Source organism: Macrobrachium rosenbergii, chromosome 3 (genome assembly GCF_040412425.1).
Source record: "Macrobrachium rosenbergii isolate ZJJX-2024 chromosome 3, ASM4041242v1, whole genome shotgun sequence".
Taxonomy (NCBI): Eukaryota; Metazoa; Arthropoda; class Malacostraca; order Decapoda; family Palaemonidae; genus Macrobrachium; species Macrobrachium rosenbergii.
The window spans coordinates 62,730,507-62,753,032 of NC_089743.1; the positions used below are offsets into that span (position 1 = coordinate 62,730,507).

Genomic DNA, 22,526 nt, shown 5'->3' on the forward strand with positions numbered 1-22,526 from the left:
GATCCCACTGAGATTTGTGTGTTAGGAATGTTATGGGATAGGAGTAGTGATCAGATGTGCTTGAAACCCTTCAAAGGGATGAGAGAATTGCCTAGTGACTGGGTTCCCACGAAATATAGCTGCCAAAAGTAATCCAGCAGATCTAATGTCCCGAGGGACCAGTATGAGAGAGCTAACAGACAGCCAGTTGTGGAACCGAGGACCCCAGTTTCTTCATGTTGAAGGTCCTGCCGATCCCCCACAGCTACTAGATGAAGCCTCGCTAAGCCAGGCTAATAAGCAAGTTGTTGCTGTCCTCCGTGAACTACAGGCAGAAGCAGCCATGATACAACCCCAGACATCTAGCCTATAATGGAGAGTATTGTTGAATATAGCATTTTGATGGGTAATATGAAAAATGTATTGAAATTTTTAAATAGTAATGCTAATCCATTTTTGAAGCTTGTTTATTTGGAACAAAGCATTATTTGCCTTCAGTTTATAGTTATTTGGAAAAGGGATCTAAAGTACCCAAAGGGAGGGAGAGAGAGAGCGGGATGCTTTGTCATCTTATTTTGTCCGATGGATGACTCACACATGCGTGTGCCCCTAGAACCGCCATGCGGTCCCTTACAAACACACTGAAACAGGATCTGAAAGTATTTCTGTTTCAGTTTCCGATAGACACCATTGTTTACGTCAATCATTACGTTAGCATTGTCAGTGCCTATCACTAAAAGATTACGTAATTCCAGCTTTTTATTTTTCAGTTCTCCTTTCAAAGCATCAACAATTGATTCTGCATCACATACTTCTAATTCAACAAGATTTAAAAAGGTCGACACAACGTTTTTGTCATTAATGCAGAAACATATGGCATCAATGCCTAACATTTAGTGACCACACGTCATTTGGGTGACCGCCCTATAGTCCGAAGGCCCGATAGTCCGAAGGTCCGATAGTCCGAAAGTCAGAAGGCCCGATAGTCCGACGGACTGTAATCAGCCCACCACCCCTCCATAGCTAATACGGCAAAATTGTAACCAGTAAACACCCATAAAAATACCAACCTACGACTATCGGACCTTCGGACTATCGGGCCTTCTGACTAACGGACTGTAATCGTCATTTGACCCATCCAAGAGCAAGCTGTATTTGCCATCACCAATGTCCTTCACAAAATCATTTTCAAAATGGGGAACAAGTGCATTTGTGATGATCTCAGAACATTTTGTCCTGTGCATCTTAAGTTTGGAAGTAACTTGACTGTCATCAAACGTATATTTCAGCATATCTGTCAAATGATCACAATTCACAATGGCAGCATGCCATGTAAGATATAAGGCAATATTACTTTCCAAGTGTGAGGTTCCATTATATTTCTGAACGATGACCCTTGAGATGTTGGTCACTGGAGTTCCACTGGTGTTAACATGCTTCTTCGTTTTACTGTGAGTTATTAAGTCAGAGTATTTAGCTGTTAAATTGCTTTGCATAAACAGCAATAGGCTTTGGATGAGTCTCCTTGAACTTCCCGTATCCAGTCTTTGAATTCATTAGCCTTAAGTCATTCACTTCTAAATTTTTGTTTGTATTGTTTCACTTTTGGCATGATTGACGTCTATAGCCACACGCACTAATGAATACACTCAGAGATCTAAACATATGTTGTAAGATTTCGGACAAACTTGTCAACGGATCACCCGACTAGAGAATGTTCAGTTTCTGACAGAGTCAAGTACTGAATGCGTACAATACGTTTCTTGGAATAAGAGGTGTCCAGCAATAAGGAAATTGCTAAAGTTTTTGTGATTTTTAATGTTTTGGTTGTAAAACATGATTTACAACCAAATATGTAATGAAAAAAAGCTAGATTCCCGCTAGTCGCTAAACGTCTATTGAATAGAAAACCGCTAGATCTAGCAAAAAATGGCTAAATTGGCATCGCACTGTCCTCCGTCGTACCTGCGTTCATAATCTCTTTTTTCCGCCTTACATTCCACTCTCTCCTAACAATCGTTCTTAGTGCACTTATGAGTTCTTTTCCTTACTCCTGTAAAACCTTCAATAATTTGTTTCCCTTTCAACGCTGAATGACCTTATAGGTCCGAGCGCTTGGCCTTTGGCCTAATTTTACATTACATTCCATTCAATTAATTTTTTTGTCTCATCAGCAACAGCACATTCATGGCAGCGGTTGAAGTAAGAATTTTACCGAGAAGCTATCATCTAGTAATGTGAGATCTCTGCGAAGTTCTTCACATTCTCTGAGGTGGCAAAATAGATTTGTGTTGGTCGGTTGCTCACCCCTTACGGTTGAACCTCGTGGGAAACCTACCGTCTGGGGTTTAGTGCAAGTTTCCGGGCTGGTTACATCATTTTGTAGGAAGTGAAAGTTGCCGATAGCCACGATAAGAAGAGTCTTATTAATCGTTGAAGAGGACGACGTATTTGAAGGTACTGATATTACTGACATAAGTTTAATGTGTTAGGTTTAAGTTACGATAGTTTAGATCATCCCATTACCAACATACCTTAGTAAGGTGTGTTGGAGCCGCAAATTTTGACCTATACATATGTTACGAGGCATGTGGGAATTCACGAGTTTACGCCGCGCTGAAGAAAATTGTCCTTCGGCAAAATCAAGCAGACTGGCCAGGTAAGTTACTTTTTGTGTAGATTTCGGCACGCTGAACAACTATTCTAAACAATTTTCCATTTAGAGTCATTGTTAATGAACTAGGCTATAGGCGCGTCCCTTGGAAAGACAAACTGCCTAATCTTTTGAGTACTTTGGACAGAGGCTGACAAAAATTTTAAAGTTAATTAATTCTAGCAGTCCTAGGCAGAGCAACATTGGGGGCATTGGAAGGCTATTATAGGGAATTTTGAGAGTGGATGCAGAGCAGGGAGACGGGCAGGAGTGAAAAATCCCACCTTGGAAACGGGGCAGACCAAATCTTTCTAACCTGGCGTAGGGCCCCATGCCCCCCAAGAAACATTGAATGTAGGAGACGGATTGTAACCTAACCTTTCTTAGAGGATTGGGCCCTGACCTAACCAAACCTTACCTTTGTAGTCCTTACCTGACAGGGCGAGGGGGGATTCACCCCCCTGGAAACCCCTCCAAGTAACACTTGACTTGTTCCGACACGATATACAAACCCGAGTCCTTTACATTAGGAATTATTTTCAGCGTAGGCTGGAAATGGCCGTTGAACTTTCAAGCAAGGTGGTTAGGCAGTTAACTACCGTCCGGGAGGCAGGAGTACCACCTGCCCGAATGTAAACATTCCAATTTGCTTTCGGCTGTTGTAGAATGCAGAGGTTGTTCTTCGCTCTCTGCTTGACTGTCCTTCAAATATCCCGGTGGGATTTTTCCTTGCTTTTGCTTGATAATGAATGTTGATAAGCCTTCTAAGCCTTTCTATCCACATCGTGTGGGTTCTGGGGTGGGAGGCAAAAGGTGTAATACTTTCGATCTAGCGTTGACACGGACCCACATGCCCTCTGCCCAACTTGCAGGGGATGTGTGTGTTCGCGCAATGCTCCCTTGTAGTGAGTGTTGTGCCTGGTCTCCTGAGCAGTGGAAGAGGTTCGAAGGGAGGAGAGCTACTATCGGAAGCCTGCCAAGGAATCGTCCGAGAGTAACACGCCCTCAACGACTCCAGTGGTGGCTAATCCTTCGGGTCGTTCCTCCCTCCCAGCGAACTTCCCCTGCATGCTCCCTCTCCCTCGGGTGAGGACTCCCCCTCCCCTTCTTCATTCGTTTCATCGGGTGTGGAAGGGCGTGGAGGAGCGGTTGCTCAGGACATCCTCTTAGGTGCTTCCCCTTGCTCGGGGGGGCGAATTTTTTCCCCCGGAGCAAGTGGAGGCTTCCCATTTTGACCCGACTGTATCTTCAGGTTTGGGGTGGAAGTGCCTTCCATGGACCAGGTATCGGACTTATCTTCTGCCTGGCTACACCTGGGTCTGCCTGGCGTTCCGTCACTGGAGGGCCTGGTGTCCCACTTGTCTGGCACTCCAGTGACAACTCACACGGCTACTGCTTCCACCACCATGACTGTCACCATGTCAGCGTTTGGGAAAGCTACCTGTGACGGTGGCTTCACATCTTGACACCCAGGTCTCATCTGCCTCTGCCACTCACCATCCTCTACCGCTGCCCTCTGGGTTCCTGGCCCCGCTATCTCGACCTGGTCCTTCGTATATGGTGACGTCGTTTGTACCATACGTATCTATGCCTGCTCTAGTTGCTGACCCTGGCTCATTCATGGCAACGGTCCCGGCTCCTCGCTTCCCAGTCCCTCGGCCCGGCCTGGCTGCTAATGCGCCACCCATGCCTTCGACCCTGGCTCGGCCCGGCCAGGCTGCTCACGTGCCACCTGTGCCTTCAACCCTGGCTCCTCCACTGGACATTCCTGGCTGCCGCGCTAATGTTTCTGCCCCGCCAACTGCTGGCCCGAGCACCGTCTACGTTGCCTGGGTTCCGCCTGCTGCTGTGGCCCCCCCTGGTTGCTCCTGAGTCTTCGGCTGCTGCTGCATAGTTTGGGGACCTGACCACAATCCTTAGGAAGATGGCGAAGAAGAAGTCAAAGAAGAAATCGCAGAAGGTGTCGTCGTCTTCGTCTGCTGCCTCTTCTTCCTCTTCTCCATCTGAGGCTACCCAGCCAAAGAAGAAGCCTGCCTCTCCCCCCCCCCAACAGGTCTCGCACTGAGACCTCTAAGGGACTGCCTCCTTCCACAGGGAAGGCAGTGGGATCTCTCGCTGGATCTTCCGGATCCACGGATCAGGGAACCGCTGCTCTGGCCCCCGGGTCAGTCGCATCGGGAGCCAAGGGCGTGCAGACCACGGTCCGCACTCCCCCTACTGCGCTGAAGAAAACTGCTTCTAAGGTCAGCGGGTCCATGTTGGATACTCGCTCGTGAGTCGCTCCGAGTACCCAGGTTTCCAAGGAGACCCGGGTATCCCAGTCTGGTACGGGAGAAACCTCTCTCTGTACAGACTCGGGCGTGGGGCAAGAGAAAGAGTCCGGGCATGCAGGTGCCCCGACTCTTCCTGCTGGTACTTCTGCGAGTGCCAAGCCAGGTTCCCGGGAAGGTGTGCCGGTCCCTCGAGTCCGGACACCTGGAGAAGCAGAGAAGAGGTCCCCTGCTTAGTCTTCCTGAGAGGTTACGGTCTCGAAGACTGGGACACGTCTAGAGGACAGCGCAAGTTCGCGCCGGCCAGCCGCGTGCTCGACTCCTCCCAGTCCCTAGCCATGCCCACGCAGCCAGCCTGGCTCGGGGGAGGCGAGCCACTCCGCTCTCCTTGGGAGACTGCTTTGCCCAGGCGAAAGTGCTCTCCTTGACCTGGGCTGCCGTCACCACCGCGGGTTGGTGATCGCTCCTGGCCCACTGCCCCTGTTGGTTCTGCCAGCAGGGCCAGTGGGAGCGCCCGATCCCCCTCGCCTGTCCACTCTACATCCTGGGCTCCTTCTAGGGGGCGCGAGTTGGACAGGAGGCACTCTTGCGAGTTGTCTCCCCAGAGTTCTACCTCGGGGGTGTACGTCCCTGGCTCGGTCCTTGGTTCGACCAGGTCTTACGCCCGCGTGGTGCGGGAAGGATCATGGGGGTCTGCCGAGGTTCTCCCTCCTTCAGGGAGAGTAGATCAGGAGGACTGCACCCTGGAAGGACTCGAGGGTCCTCTCCCCCAGGATGCGGACAACCCCGAGATACAGGGGATGTTTGCTAAGGTTATTGTGCTAATTCGTCAGCACAACGACCTCGGAGAAGGGACCACGGCCTCGTCTGTGGATTGTCCATTGCGCCTTGAATCCTACTGGGGACCCAAGAAGAAACCCAAGGCTTTGGTGGGGCTGCCATGGCCCACGCTTGCTGAGGGGGTCCTCGATCAAGTGAATGGTCTTGTGTCTGGGCAAGACAATTTGCACAGACAAGCTTCTTCCCCCTCCTCTGCCTCACCAGAAGCGCTTCTACACTCCGTCGGAGAGGGCATTGCCACCTAAACAGGTTGACCCAGACCTGGTTCGTCTAGATCCGGGTCTTATGTTGCAGCAGCTTACTGCAGAGAGCATCTCCTTCTCTCAGCAAGAAGCCGCAACCCTGGAAGCCACAGCCATGGCGGCCTTCCAGGCAGTCTCCTGGCTGGATCTGTGGTCCTTCACAGTATCCAAGGTGGCTGCTTCCTTGGGTGCTATCGTATCCGGGGAGGACTCCACCTTCGGGAGACTATGCCAGTCTGGAGGTTGGGCCATCTCCTACCTCGCCCACCAGATGACAAACCTGTGGGCTAACCTGGTCTTAAAGCGAAGGGACTCCGTTCACTCTTGCTTCTCCAGGTCTGTAGGGCCCGAGTCGGCAATGACCTTGCGGAATGGACCGTTGCTGGGTTCCGCCTCTCTCTCTTCCCTAGAGAGATGGTGGACGCTGTGGTGGATAAGCGCCGGGCCAATGACAGCGACCGGCTTGTCCACCAGGTAGTGGCCAAGAGCTCCGGGTCTTCGCGTTCCACTGCGGCCAGGCCCTCGGGGCAGGCTAGCGGTTCCTCAGCCCCTAAGAAGTTCCAGTCTTCAAAAGGGTCCCGTGGAAACACCCAGCCTTCTTCTTCCTCTAGAAAGGGTGGGTCATCCCGCACCTTTCAGCCTGCTTTCCAATCCGGAAAAGGGGGCAAGGGGAAGAAGAAGGGGAAACGCTAGGGGCGGGGTTCCCCCCCCCCCCAAATGCTGCCAAAGGTGCGGGTTGCCTGTCGAGCCATTGGGCAACATGGCAGCGACACGGAGCTGAGACCTGGATAGTGGATGTCCTTCAGGAGGGATATCTACTACCCTTCAAGTCTCGGCTTCCCCTCACCTACCTACAGAGAGAACTCTGACAAATTTGTCTTCAGAGTTCGGCTGCCTGGCGTGCTTTGGGTGTCGGTCCCCTGATTGTCTCGTAGTACAACCAGGTAGCCAAGGAGGGTTTCTTGGGATCTGTCAAGGTCTCCCTCCAAGGAGAGGTACAGGAGCTTCATGCTTCGGAAGCAGCGAGGGTTTTCCTCTTCAAGTTGTGATCGCCCTCGTTTTTCGGAGAACTTCGCGCCGCTTCGTCAGTGCGAGGACCCCCGGGACAGGACCGCAGCTCCCCCAGTGAATAATCTTCATCACTCGCAACCCTTACAGTTCCCGAGGGGCCGAGAGTTTCAGGGGCTGCCGCAGTCCTTCCTTGCGAGAACATTCTTGACCAGATGAATTCTTTTCTTCAGACAAGGAGTTCAGTCAGGTTGAGACACCAAGCTTCTTCCCTGCCTCGACAGAGTACGAATTCTTCTTGCCTAGGAGGGTCTTGCTGACTACAGTTCTGTGGGCAATTCTGGTGCAAAGAAGAAGGACTGTCCCAATTCGGATCTCCGGTTGTGGAAGTCCCAAGTTGGCTCGACCCTTAGGAACGAACCTTTACTTGGATCTGCCTTTCCCTTTCTCTTTCAGAGATTTGCCAGAGACTGCGGTAATCAAGGTTCGTACCAGGGCACTGCCTTGTCCTTTGGACAATGGCCAAGACCTTCGGGCTTTAGTCATCTCGGCCCAACCTTGAGTTCAAGCCAGCCCCCCCTCAACTCTTAAGAAGTCCCAGGCTTTGGAAGAAGATCAGAGTACATAGCCCTCTTCTTCCCTTTTAGGAAAGTGTGCACAACTGTCTCTTTCCACCCTCTTTTCCATAAGGGAGGAGGGAGGAAGGGAAGAGAGAAAGAAGTACAGTATCGACCAGGAAGAAGTTCTCTTACTGCAGATGCCTGGATGAAATGGTACCTATTGAGTCTCTGGAGCTGGAAGCGACATTGCTGAGAACTGGGAATGGATTCCTTCAGGAGAAGTATGTATTTCCCTTGGGTCTCGGCAACTCTTTTCAGCAAACTTCCATCCCGCTTCCTCTCCCGTGCTCCTGATTCGGAAAATGCCAGCCCAGCTAGAGCTAATTGTCTTGGTATCCTGTCATCTTGCAGAAGCATCCCCATGGTGGAGAATGGAAGTCTGCTTCCATTCCTCCATTCTTCTTTCCTCTTCGAAGGATGAGGAAAGAGTTAGGCTAATGCTTGTAAGACTTTCTCTTGAAAGTGTGTGACCAAGACGATTAGTTCCTTCTCATGAACATCCTGGACTCAAGGCAGAATTTTGGCCTTCCAAGAATTCAGGATGAGTTTTGTGACACTCAGTGCTTTTGTTGAACAACAAAACCACGTAGTGGCATTTGTCGATAAACAAGAGGGAATTGTGTTTTCCTCCTGTTTCAGCTGTCGACATTTGCAGGTACTCAAGTGTTCTATAGGGCACTCGACAGCTCAATTAGCCAGATGCATTCCCAGTGGGGATGTATTGGTAGGCAAGCTTGGCCTCGGGTTTGAGTGATCGGGACGGAACATGCTGTTCACTCTTTTCTTCATGAAGATTCATGAAGAGACTGCTCGAGTGAGAGATCCCTACTGTCTTTCTGTTGCCTCCCTGCACAACAAAGTTGGTAGTTTTTCTTGTTCCTTTGTACCAGACCCAGGGGCTGCTACGGTGAGGCATGCTGTCTTTTTGGGAAAAAATCAACATCTACATTTTTCCCTCCATATTTGTCTGTTTCGCTGGGGGTTCCCAAGCATTGCTTATCCCGAGTTACAGACAAATGCTGGCAGACTGCCTCTCACCCGACCTGATAGTTCTGCTTCCAAGGCATCGAGAAGAGTTCTGCTTGACCCAACCTCCTGTAGCAGCTACACAAGAAGCAGTTCTTCAGGCAGTACATCCCTGTGTGCTCAGGACTGGGAGACCTTCCAGCTTTCCTTACAAGCATAGGCTTTCTTGCCAAACAGCAACGGATATAGCTGGAAATCTCTTGAAGTCCTCGGCAACACTGTCCCAGGGACTGGACCTGTCTTCGCTGGTTGGTGTCGTTGACGGAACCTCTTCTTGGGTCAGAGTCGCTCTTCAAGTCTGGACTTTCTCATCTTCTCCACCAAGGGTTCTTCTCCCCCTTTCATTTGTGAAGAACGTAGGCCGTTGCGACCTAGTCTTCCTTTGTCGAGATTTAGCTATGGATGAGAAGCTTGTTTGGTCTTGCTGTCCCAGGGAGCTGTTCCCTGGGTGGCATGTGACTCTCATTTAGGGCTCCTGTCCCGTGCTCTGCACACGCCCTTACGAGAGTCGTCAGATAGAGATGTGCCCTCTTGGGACGATCTCTCATCTCGCTCCGGCCTTGGCGTAGAAGATGGACAAACAGGTGAAGGGGATCAACATGTGGACTCCTCCTCGGATGTTGTAAGTGGACTGAATCCATCAGCATCTATTGTCGGGTTCGAGTCCTTCTTGTTCCCCTCCTCCTTGGACTTTGTATCGATGATCCAGATCAGTCGTTACTTTGTCCTATTAGGGAGCTGTGGTACTTTCCGAAAAGGCTCGACATCCTTAACCTGGATGTTGTCGACGTTTTCGCTAGTAGTATCTCTTCCAGGGAAGAAGTGTCTCATGGCTTCAAGAAGCGATCGAAGGAGGTACTCGGCAGCTGGCAAAGACGATACCGGTACTTTCCATCCGAGAGCTCACAAAGTCAATGGCTTGGTCCATCCTTTGCTTTCCGGAAGTTTCTGTCGGTCTGGAAGCAAGATGTGGTCCCATAGACCACACACTTGTCTTCCTGTGGTCTTGCCCAGAGGCCCTTGGAATCTTTTTTCCTTGGCCCTGCGGTGGCTGCTCAACAAGTTGTGTTTTCTTACCCGGCTCCTTCAAGAGGACTAGTAACATCTCGCCTAAGGTGTTGGTTCTGGAAGTGAGAAGGATACCGAGAGTGACTGGCCTCTCTTCCTCTTCCTTCCCCGTCCTCCTACTTCTCTTCTTTCGGGGTGAGAATAGGACTCGAATCAATACTTGCTGGATCTGGCGTCTGATGCAGTAAGACTACACATCGAGCACCTGTTCTATTTTGCTAATAGAATCGTAGAAACAATTCTGCTCCTTCCTCTAGCAAGGGGAAGGAAGGAGAGACTGGCAATAAGGGAAACCCTATCTCGGGTATTCCTTACTGCCTCCGACTCTAGATTCTTCCTAGCTTGTTTCGTATGAGTTACGTTTCCTCACTCATGCAAAAAGGTCCAATATCTGACATTTGATCTTGCAGTTCCTCCACTCCAATCAATATGTCAGAGGCACGGTACTCCTCGCTCTTTCGACCAGGAGGAGTAGCCCAGGTGTGCAGAACTCCAGTCAGTTCAAGAGACCCTCAGATTCCTCCCTCCAACCAGTGAGTCTTCCTAATGTAAAGGACCGATGGTCTGTGTATCGTGTCGGAACAAATCACAATTTTTGAAAGTAAATGGTATTTTTCCTAACTATACAAACCTGAGGTCCTTTACATTACATATTATGCCCGCCACATGCCACCCCTCAATCTGAACCTGGACCGAAAGGCAAACTGGAATGTTTACATCTGGGCAGGTGGGTATTCCTGCCAACCCGGGGGTAGTTACTGCTTAACCACCTTGTTCAAGAGTTTAACGGCCTTGTCCAGCTTCACCGTAAGTAATTCCTAATGTAAAGGCCTCAGGTTTGTATAGTTAGGAAAAATACAATTTGCATTCAAAAACTGTGATGTTTATGGGAGTTAAATATTAGTCATACTTTTATATCTGTAACTAAGTACAAATATGGTATTTAAATTTTTGGAAATTGTTTACTCAGATTTTGGTAGTATGCTCTTGATTTTAGTAAATCTGGCATTCATTTCTGTTTGAAAAGCTTTGTCAACACATTACATCATTGACTGTGGTTACCAGTACTGGAGGCTGTTGCAGCAGGAACTGGGTTTTTGGATAAAGGAAATGGTAAATTAGCAAATTATTTTACAAGGTTGTATCCAGACCTAACCTCCATACCCTAACCAGGGTACCAGGATTTACCTGATCGGGGTCTTCGTAAATGGAACCCCCTACCTAACCTAGGGTGCATGGTTCTTATCTGGCTGGGGAGAAGGGGCTTAACCTCTCCTGGATCTCTACATAACCTTGATCACCAGGTCATTTTAAAAACCTTACAGAAGTGTCATGGGGATGTTATAATACAAATTTGTATCACTGTTTTATATAGTATTTTCCCATATCTGAAAACACTGCTTCCCGCTGTGGTACCCCAGAATTGTAGGACACAAATGAGTATCACAAACATACAAAATACACAAAAATGAAATCCAAAATGATCCAAGGAACAAGAGTTACACATGTGTGCCAAGGAATGCCTGAATAACAAAATCACACTTAACTGGTGAAACTTGTATAACAAAAACCTGTCAGATTGCAGCATTGTTTACATACTCCCATATCCAGATGGAAATAAAAGATGTTCCAAATATGCTAGCCATCTGTACCCCCAGTGCACTCACATGAATGTCGAAACATGAAGGACTCGGTATGATTTTTTATTAAGCATATTAGCAAAAAACTCGTGTCAAGAACTGGTATTAAAGTAATAGAAATATAACTAGTAAAAGAAATATAACTATTTCCATTGAGAGCATCTTCCTCTGCTAAACCCTCCAAATCCTCTTCACCTTATCACACCATCTAATCCTTTGCCTTTCTCTTGACCTGCTACCCGTAACAGGTTGCACTCAAGTCCTTTTCTTTCCCTCCCACTCATGCATCATTATCACATGCTTGTACCATCTCAGTCTCAATTCTCTTATAATATCAGTAATCTTTACTACCCCAGTGCTTCTGATTTCATTATTTTCCAGCCTCTCATGCAGCCAAATCCCCCAAATCCACCTAAGGTATCCTCATCTCTGTTTGCTTTTATGTACCTCAGATATTTTGTTGCTATTCTCAGTCTATCTTGATGCTGCAAACTGTGGTTTCCTACTGTGGTTCCCATTACAGTATTCTTAGATGGAAGGAAGTGGTTGTAACTGATTAACTAAATTTGTCAAAATTGCACCCAACATTTAAATTCACATTTAAAGTCTAATACAGTATATATTAACACAATATTATTAAAATGGTTCACCATTAATTCTTCAAGTCTTATAAAAATATTAGAAATATTAGAAATGGCATGACGCATTGAAGATTAGCCTGTACATCAATTGCCAACACCTGGAAAGGAGGGTAATTGCTCATTAATTGACATAATCAGACAGTTATTGGTCATTTCTGCATTGATGTGGTATTGAAAAAATTGTGATGTTGATAAAGGGGAAAAAAATGGCACCAGGTGAAATGATGTAGTTAGTAAGCATTTATGACAGTATTGTTGTGGAAGAAATGGTCTTTGAATTCACCCAAGTAATCATTGATCATATTTATACTTCATATTGCATTATACACAAAGCACGTAGGAAATTGTGGAAAAGACATAGACCTGAAAGGAGTCCAGGCAGAAAAAATATTGTGGAGAGAACTCATTCACATCTAAACTCACAAAAGTTGGGATAAAAATGTTAGATGATAAATATAAAAAAAGAACATGCTTGGATGCATCCTAACCTGAGCTAACCTAACTTAACTTGGGATGCTGCATCCTGCCTAACCTGGAATTTCTCCCTCCCCCCCTCCCTCCTCCTCATCTAATCTGATGTAGATCATTGTAAATCATAGAGTGAAATACAGGGTATCATCCTAACTTAACCTAGGGCACCTTGACATGGGGCTGATTGCCTCTCCTGTACCCCTTGTCTAATCTGACTTGTGGCTCTGTAGGTCAGAAGAATGATTTTTATATAAACTACTTACCAAGTAATTACATAGCTGTTAGTTTCTATTTACCGCCAGCTAGAATTTTGAAATTCGCGGTAGCGCTACTTTGTTTTGGCTAGGCGAGTGACCCTGCCCCCTTTCGGGGTAAGGGAGGAACCAGCTTAGCAAACAAGCTCAGTATGTTTTTGCCAGCTGATGGCTGTGGTTACAGTGATTGCAGCAGCAGTTTTTTGAAATTTCTCTTCTCTGTTGATCTTGGATCATTGGTGAAGTATTCACTTTATGGTAGCCTTTTCGGCACAATTAGTGTCAGGTTTTCTCTGAAGACTTGTATTACCGAATTTGACAATTTTTTGGACTTTCTTTAACTCAACTTGTCAGCATGTCCAACTCAGGCTCCCAGAGTGTTAGGTATTGCAGTAAAGGCTGCAATACGAGACTGATTAAAGCATGTTATGACCCCCACACTCTGTTCTTCTTGCAGGGGTCAGATATGTTCCCCTGAATTGACCTGTAATGAGTGTGTCTCTTGGGATTGGAAAATGTGGAAGACCTTGAATAGTCATTTGATGAAATTAGACAGGGATAAAAAGAGAAAAGCAGCGGCTAGGGCTAGTAGTAAGAAGACTTTAGCTAGTCAGGTGTTGGCAAAATCTTTGTCTGATATTTCTGATTCTGTGTCCTTTGTTCCATCTGATCCCATGTCTCAATCTGTACTGATTACTCCACACCCTGGCTCCCTTACTCCCGATCCTGACCTCATTACCAACCTTGAATCGAGAATTAATCTTAAGTTTGGATTACTCGTTGACATGATGGAAAAAATTGGTGCTTCTGTTAAAGTCCTGATGGACAAAATGAATGTGAAAGGTGATAGTGAAGTGTTAGTGGAGGAGGTGGTTGTCTGTCCTGCCAATTCTCCCAGGCCAAGGTCCCTGGCAAACTCCTCTAAACCTGGGAGGAACCAAACTGGCAGCCCAAAGGAGGTCGGTGGGGTCTGCCCACAGGCAGTCGCCCCCTCAGTCGTACCTGTTGCCGATTCCCAGGTTACGACAGAGCGCCACTGGAAAGGTGTCTTTATGGAAGTGGATCGCCTGTCCTCTAGTATTTCCAGCAGTGACTCCAGTCCTAGGCGCCAGTGGCTAGGCAAATCTCGTCCTCTGAAAAGACGCGCCGCAGGCGCTTCGAAGCCGTCTGCTGTTCTGATTAAGAAGGCTAAAGAGGCTTTCCAGAATGTCTTCCTTCCTGTAGCTTCTGGGACAGTCCAGAACGTTTCTCCCAGGTTCAACTGGCGTTTATGGGACAAGTTTTACCTTCTAAGCTCACTACTCGGAAGCGCTCTTCAGCATCGAGAACTTCGTCTTCTTCTAAGCACGGATCTTTGGCTCCGGAGGACTTGCCGAGGCAGGTCGTGATGTCGGAACACTCTCCAGCACCCATGAACCCAACTCCTGTGCTTGTAGCGCCTGTACAGTCTGCTGTTCCTGAATCTTCGTTGGGGGAGAAGTCGTCGGTGGCGCCAGATCTTCCTTCTCCACTGGTTCATGGTACTTCTTCTGTTGCGGCTTCCTCCGAGCGCCATTCATCTGTTGTGCGCCCATCATCTCCTGAGTGCTTCTTTGGCTCCCGAGCATCTGTCAACTTTTGAGTGCTCATCGGGTCCTAAGCGCCCATTGGCTTCCAAGCGCCCATCGACTCCTGAGCGCTCACCAACTTCCGACTGCCCGTTGGCGCCCGTTCCCCTCTTGCAGCAAGACACTTCTTTGGTGCCCAAGGCTAATGCTGCTTCCAAGGGCCCGATTTCGTCCGTTTCTTCGACAGAGCCTGTGTCTTCCTTGGTTCTACCTGCTCCGACTACGACAGTTGCGCCTTCTATATTGGATCCTTCTGTTCAGTCAATCCAACGCAAATTGGACAATATCCTGGGCTTAATTCAGAAACCCCCTTCGGTCCCCCAGCCCGTTGTGGATCTGTCACCAGTCTCTTCAGAGGAAGAGGAAGTAGCGGACCCTGTTTCTCCTCCGTCGGCATACGCCTCATTACGCAATTTTCTGCTGGTGACCTTTCCTGATCACTTCTCTCCTGCAGCTGTGGCATCTCCTGCTTCGACTTATATTATGGATAACCTGACGCCTTCCTCAAGACTGCCTAAAATGGTTCTGTCCACTTCAGCTAAGAAGGCTCTCCGTGAAGTAGAGAACTGGTTTTCGAGCAAGAGGGAGAAGGGAAGAGCCTCCTTTCCTTGCCCTCCTTCTAGGCTGTCGCAGAGAAGATATCTTTCGTATGCGACTGGAGAGGCTCCTTCCATGGGAGCTCCTGCCTCCACCCAGGGAGACTTCTCCGGTTTAGTTGACTCCTCCAGGCGGTCGGCGTTCAATGCAGCCAAGATTTTGTTCTCGTCCTCGGAAATGGACCATCTGACCAAGCATTTTTTCCAAGTCTTGGAAGTGCTCAGCTTTCTCGACTGGGCAGTAGGAGCTCTTGTTCGTAAAGTGAAGGAGTGTCCTCATATCCATGAAGACTTATCGGATTTTTTGGGAATCATCTCTTGCCTGGATAAGGTTATTAGAGATGGCTCTTTTGAGTTATCCTCCCTTTTTGCAATGGATATCCTCAAGAAAAGGGAGCTGTGGTGTTCATACACCACGAAGGGAGTTTCTCCCTCCCAGAAGTCCGCACTCCTTTTCTCGCCTCTGGACAAGAAGCACCTTTTCCCTCGATTGACTGTGCTACAAATTGCGACTGATCTTCAACAGAAGTCTATGCAGGATCTCCTCACTCAGTCAACAAGATGGCCTAGAGAGTCTCCAGCTTTTCCTCCAGGACAATTTCTCCTGTCCAACCCCAGCCCTTTCGGGGTAGAGGCAGACAAAGAGCCTTCCTCAGGCCTCGCGGAAACTCTAGTTTCACCCCCAGAGCTATCAGAAAATCCTCCTACAAACCACCCGCACGTAAGTGAGGATCTAGTTCTCTGCACACCTGGGGGGTCAAGGCTCCTACTTTTCTGGGAGCGTTGGAAAGCAAGAGGAGCGGAGAATTGGGTTGTCCAAGTTCTAAGAGGGGGGCTACTCGATCCCGTTTCTGAACCCCCCTTGAGCAACAAGCCTGTTTCATTGACGGCCTACTTGGCAAACTCTTGAGAAGTTTTCAGCCCTCTCCCAAGAAGTGACAGCTCTCCTTGTAAAACAAGCAATCAAACCAGTCGAGGACATCTCATCTCCGGGGTTCTACAATTGACTGTTTGTAGTCCCCAAAGCGTCGGGGGGCTGGAGGCCAGTTCTGGATGTAAGCGCTCTGAACTTGTACGTACAGAAAACCATATTCAAGATGGAGACGTCCCAGTCCGTCCTTGCATCCATTCGTCTGGAGGATTGGATGATCTCGATAGACATGGAAGATGCCTACTTCCATGTCCCAGTCCATCAGGATTCGAGGAAATTTTTAAGGTTTGTGTTCCAGCGAAAAGTGTACCAGTTCGGAGCCCTTTGCTTCGGTTTATCGACAGCACCACAGGTTTTCACATGTGTTAGTGCCCCAATGGCAAAATGGTTACATCTGATGGGAGCCAATGTTTCGTTGTATCTCAGCGATCGGCTTATTCGCTCACAGTCAAAGGAAGAATGTGCGGAGGACCTTCACAAGGCCTTTCTTCTCACCCGGGATTTAGGCCTCTTGTTGAATTTCCGAAAATCTCAAGTGACTCCTTCTCAGGAGAAGACTAATTTGGAGATGAGGTTAAACTCTCGGAGTTTTCGGGTTTTTCCCTCCCCACAAAGGGTAAACTCCTGCCTTCAGAAAATAAACAAGTTTCTTGCCTTTCAGTCCTGTTCTGTGAACAGTTGGATGAGCCTGTTGGGGACTGTCTCGTCCATGGAGCAGTTCGTGTCCTTAGGAAGGCTTCACATGGGAAACCTACAGTTCTTCTTGAAAGTCAACTGGAACAGGAAGAAACACCTGGATTCCTTCGTTTTTCCAATAACGAAGGAAATAAAAGAAGACCTGGCCTGGTGGAATTCAAGAGACAAGCTCTCTCAGGGGAAGTCACTTCTTCCACTGAGCCTCGACCTAGTGTTTTATTCAGACGTGCCAGACCAGGATCGGGGAGCCCTCCTGGGAGACAAGGAAGTTTCAGGCTTGTGGACTTCAGAACATGAAATGGCACATCAACGTGAAGGAGTTGACAGCAATTCACTGGGGATTGCAAGCTTTTGCATCGGAAGTGTCCGGGAAGACGGTGTCCGTCCATTCGGACAACACAACGGCTCTATCTTATATAAGAAAACAAGGGGGAACTCATTCTTTCTCCCTTTGCCAAGCAGCAAGAGCCCTTCTCATTTGGGTGGATCAGAATCAAACCCAGATCCGGACCAGATTCATTCAAGGGAAATGCAGTGTGTTAGCAGACGAACTCGGCCATCGAAGACAAGTTCTCCCCACGGAGTGGACTCTAGACCCTCTAGTTTGCATAGAGTTATGGAAACGGTGGGGAAGACCAATTCTAGATCTATTTGCAACCGCAAAAAATCATCGCCTCCCCCTGTACTGTTCGCCAGCGCCAGACCCACAAGCTTGAGCGACAGACTCGATGCTTCTGGATTGGTCAAACATGGACGTTTATGCCTTTCCCCTATTCAAGATGGTGAGAGAAGTGTTAAACAAGTTCCGAAGTCATTGGAATGTAAAGATGACGTAAGTAGCCCCATTCTGGCTAGCCCGAGAATGGTTCCTGGATTTGCTGGAGCTTCTAGTAGATTTTCCAGGACTATTACCTCAAAAACCCAGTCTACTCAGACGACCACATTTCAGAAGGTTCCATCAAGGACTGTCCACTCTGGCTCTGACCGCATTCATTGTCGTCAGATTGGTGCGAGCAGGAGAAATGACATCTCATCTTCTGGGGGTAGACAGTACTACAGATAGACTGTAAGATTTGGACATTTGGTAAAGATCCTCCTTTCAGACAGCAGATAGGATTGTATTCTCCTTCCTGTGGAATATCTTCAAGAAAAGAACTATGCAGCACCAGATGAGAGTAGTTTTAGAGCAACCTCTTCTGGCCTCTGGAATGGGACTAAGTAGACTTGATTTTGTTCTAAAGGTCTGTGAATGTTGACCTTAGCTTTAGTTTTGCTTTTTTTTTTCTCCAGCTGTACCCCTGCTATTTCAGTGCTCTCACGCCTAACAAAGATGCATATCTTTATTCTCCAGCAAAGGGAATTTCTTGGTGGAACCTTTTATTGTTTTTTTTTTTTTTTTTTTTTTTCTCAGAGACAGAGGCTGCCAATATTGGTAAAGAAAGAGCATAGGCTAAATGAGAGATTGGGTTTCCGTATCACAAGGTCCCCACTAAAGTGTCGAAAGGAGAGCCAAGTATCCCTACCTGTACATGCTCTGGATTACTAAACATAGAATTGACTGTATGAGGCTATTCCTGTGATCAGCTGTTCAAAAATATATCCTTCTGGTAGGGTATTGTAAGGCAGCATCTTTTCAGTCAGGAAAGCACAGCTGAGAGCAGGTCCCATTTCCACAGTAAAGTTGCACATTTTTAAGTTACCATGTGCTCTGAAAGAGCACATGGCAACTCTGAAGGTGCTTAATAACTTTCGTGAAGTTGATAGATATACTAAGGAGATTTATCATTGCCTTGTAAGCAATATCATCTTGGACTGATTTTGTGCATGTAATAAGAATATTTTGGTTTAATGTTGTTTGGAAGGAATTTGCAAACAAATAATCTACAGTAAAAAAAGGGCTAATTATACAGTACTGTACAGTATTTGGAAAATCACTCAGAAATGTTTTGTTGCTGAATATCTCATTTTACCTACCAGTGCATTTTTTTTAAAGCTTAGAGGTCGATTATCCATGGAGGCTTGATTAACTCAGGGCTAAAAGTCACTCATAGTCCAATTCCATTATACAGTGTAATGTTCAGTATTGTTAAAATTACCCAGAGAAATCTTCCTTGTGACCACCACATACTGTATAAAGGTAGAGCTTTAAAATCAATTATATGTACTTTGAATTGCAGTTGTTTCTGACACTGCATGGCATATATTGTAGCCTGCAAACAAAGGAATGAAAAATGTGGCATACAGTTTAGGTCAGGTGATTTCAAATGGAGTATGGTACTTTGGGTAAATGTTGGATGGCTTGGCAGACTGGATTTTTTTGCCCTGTTGTTTCTTAATGGAGTTCTTGAAGGCAGTTTCGAGTTTAAAATACTAAGGCTTTGTATATATAAGTTGGTGCATTGTGCCAAAAATACTTTCAGTTCATAGAATTCCCTAAACAAAAATACATTATTTATGTATCCCTTACTGCACTGTGTTTTTGGTACTCTTAGTTTTTGGCTAAATGGAACTTGATCATGTTGGATATGTGTCATTTATATTTTCTTGTAAGCTTTACCTAGTTGCTAGTAAATTAAAGAAAGTTAGAAGTTTTTAATATGAATTTGTGTTTAATTTTCCTATTGGAAATACTTTATTGCTCACTACTTAACTGTCTTTGCCAGATGTCAAGGAAGAAACTGGAAGAACTTCTGGTCATAGAATCATCTATTCAGAAACTTTGGGATGAAGAGAAAATATTTGAAGAGGATGCCCCTCCACGAGGGGCCGCTGGAGATGATGAGACATTCCTTGCTTGTTTTCCTTACCCTTATATGAATGGACGTCTTCATTTAGGCCACACGTTCACGCTTACTAAGAGTGAGGTATGTTCATGCTGCTGCTTGTGGACTGATGTAGTTGTCAGGAAATTGAGGTAAATAATGCTCTGACTACCACTCATTTCATTGTGTCCTTGACAGTTGTTTCAACCATGAGATAGTCTTGAAACTTAATTTTGTAAATTTAGTTTTGATTTTATGTAATTCTTAAGGTCATGTTTTGCCTTTTTATTTTGGTATATATTATTGATTTGAGAAAGTATTGTTTATTTGAGTTTTTTAATCCTGACATGTGTTATACTTGAGCAACAGAATTACAGGATATTGTCACCCCTCCACCATTTTTTTTAACCTTGCAAACTTGCCGTCTTATGGCAATTACAGTTTGCTGTTGGCTTCCAGAGGATGAAGGGAAGGAAATGCCTCTTTCCATTTGGACTGCACTGCACAGGTATTTATATTTTTTTATACACATTACTGTATTATCATTATAAAAAATACATTCTTTTTAGACATTACTGTTGTTATTATTATTGAAAAGGATGGCTGTATTCTGCGAATTTATCTTATACAGGATCTTTTCTCTTCTCCTTATAATTTGCTTTTCAGGCTCAGCAGTGTTGGTCAGCAACTGGCCAATATTCATATCGGAAAAGGACAGTGTGAGATGAAGTCTTTTTATTGAATAATTCATTAAAAAACTGTAGTTTTATATAAGTAACTTACTAAATAATTACATAGCTATAGTTTCTACTTGACGCGGCAGCTCAAAATTCGAAATTCGCGATAGCGCTCTTTTGCTTTGAATGTAGGTATGTTGCCCCGCCCACTTTCGGGGAAGAACAGGTACAACTTAGCTAAGGAGCTTAATTCGTTTCTGCTGTTTTAGTTCTTCGCTGGGTGAGCGGGTTCTGTTCTCAGCTACCACTCTGATGGTCGCGAGTTCGAATCTCCGACCGGCCAGTGAAGAACGAGAGAAATTTGTTTCTGGTGATAGAAATTCATTTCTCGCTATAATGTGGTTCGGATTCCACAATAAGCTGTAGGTCCCGTTGCTAGGTAACCAATTGGTTCTTAGCCACGTAAAAATAAATCTAATCCTTCGGGCCAGCCCTAGGAGAGCTGTTAATCAGCTCAGTGGTCTGGTTAAACTAAGATATACTTACTTAATGACTGAACACCAGTTATTAGCAGCTCTCGTTTTCGTTTTCACCGAATGTCGGAGATTGTCTTTGGTGAAGTACTCTTTTGTTGGTAGCGCAGCTATCAGCTTAGCTAGTTTTTTGGATAATTTGATTGGTACTTATTCATTGGAATTCTTGACCATTATGTCTGACTCTAGTTTATCCAGCTTTAGGTACTGCAGCAAAGGCTGCAAAACTAGACTCATGTCGCTAAAATATGACCAACATACAATTTGTTGTACTTGTAGGGAACAAATTTGTTCTCCTGAATTGACTTGTGATGAATGTAAAGGCTGGGATCAAGGTAAATGGAAAACTTTACAGTCTCATTTAGACAAATTGAAAAGGGACCGAATTAGGAAAGCCACAGCTAGGGCCAAAGCAAAGGCTTCTGCTAGTATGGGCCGTTCTTCAAGGGAAGATATTGATGTTTTACCTATCCCTTCAACGCCTGTTATATTTTTCTCCCATTTCCAGCCCTCCAGCTTTTCCCGTCACTCCTGTACCTAATTCTTATTCTGCTGAACCCAATGCCATTGCCAGCTTAGAGGCATGGGTAGATCAGAAATTTAATTTACTTGTAAATACAGTGTCCCAAATTGGGAATTCTGTGAAGGTCCTAATGGACAAATTTAATAGTGTTGTGTCAAGTGATGTGTCTGTGGAGGGGGCGGCTGTTCGTCCCACCGATGCTCCTAGACCAAGGTCCGTCCCTGCTAAACTCCCCTTGCAAACATGGGAGGAAGCAAACTGACAGTCCAAGGGAGGTCGGTGGGGTTTGCCCACGAGCAGTCGTTGCCTCATCCGAACCTGTTGTCCACCGAACCCAGGCCGCGGATGAATACCATTGGAAAGGTATTAGAATAGAAACTCACACTCTTTCTTCAAGTGGATCAGACCCGCCCACGTCTAAGAGACGCAGTGACCATTTCTTCAAGTGGATCAGACTCGCCCACATCTAAGAGACGCAGTGACCAATTCTCTCATGTGTCTAGACCCCTGAAAAGGCTAGACGCTTCTATGGACTCCGATTCTCCCCCACCTCGTAAGCGAGCAGTTGAGAGAGATCATAGCCCTCTCCCATCTTGTAGTTTCTGGGCTTCACCGACAAGAGATTCTCGCTCTCTTTCTCGCGAAGGAAAACGCCCAGGCAATGTACGTAAACGTCAGTTCACAGATTGTTCAGGATCCGACCTTTCACCTTCAGAGCGCCCAATGTCCGAGCGCCCAAGATCCGAGCACCCATCATCGTATGAGTGCCCACCTTCGTCTGAGCGTCCATCACCTGAGCGCACTGCTCCCGCCTTACCTGTTCGGGAACACCCATCTTCCAAGACAGAAGAGCCCGTGTTGGACCACTCGGAGCGGGAACGGCAGTCTTCTGAGCGCCCATTATTGGCGGACCAAACGTCCACAGACAAGGCATTTGCTTCAAAGGAGTCTGTCTGCTTCTACAGCGGGTGGGCGCATATCATCCATGCGCCCAGTCGTGGGTGGCACATCTTCAATCAACCCCTCTTCTGATGTTGTCGTGACCTCGCATCAAGAATTTCCTTCAGCACCTATAGACCCTTCTTTGGCGCCGCTTCAGCTCTGGCTTGACAAAGTGTTGAGCCTTCTTGAGAAACCAACTCCAGCGGTACAGGACACTGCACAGGACTCCGTAGAACCTCCAGGATCTCCTGTTTTGTCTGCCGAAGAACCTGTAGAAGAGGAACAGCCCACCTCTCATTACTCTGCTTTACTCAGGTTTTTCCTGGTCTGCTACCCGTCGTCATTCTCCCCAGTCGTTCCTTTATCGCCGGGTTCAGCCTACCTCGGCATGCGTCAACCTCCAGGTACCACCAGACTTCCGCGTCTGGTGTTGTCTTCGTCTTCGAAGAAAGCTTTCGGCCGTATGGATGCCTGGCTAGCAGAGAAGAGGAAATTCGGGAAGGGGGTTTTTTGTTCACCTCCTTCGCGCTTAGTAAGACAGAAGTAT

The 22,526-nt window shown here is 46.8% G+C and overlaps 1 protein-coding gene across 2 annotated transcripts in view; it reads left to right on the forward strand.

Moving 5' to 3' along the window:
* The first annotated feature begins 1,980 nt into the window (after window positions 1–1,980).
* LeuRS (Leucyl-tRNA synthetase) overlaps window positions 1,981–22,526 on the forward strand; it is a 44,345-nt gene continuing 23,799 nt past the window's right edge. Inside the window, exons 1-3 of one of the 2 annotated variants that reach the window (XM_067134320.1) lie at window positions 1,981–2,436; window positions 19,206–19,406; window positions 19,746–19,812. In XM_067134320.1, coding sequence (XP_066990421.1) covers window positions 19,206–19,406; window positions 19,746–19,812 — 268 coding nt within the window. In that variant the 5' untranslated portion in view covers window positions 1,981–2,436. Of the gene's footprint in view, window positions 2,639–19,205; window positions 19,407–19,745; window positions 19,813–22,526 lie in introns of both variants that reach the window. The other variant, XM_067134328.1, reaches the window with a different exon arrangement.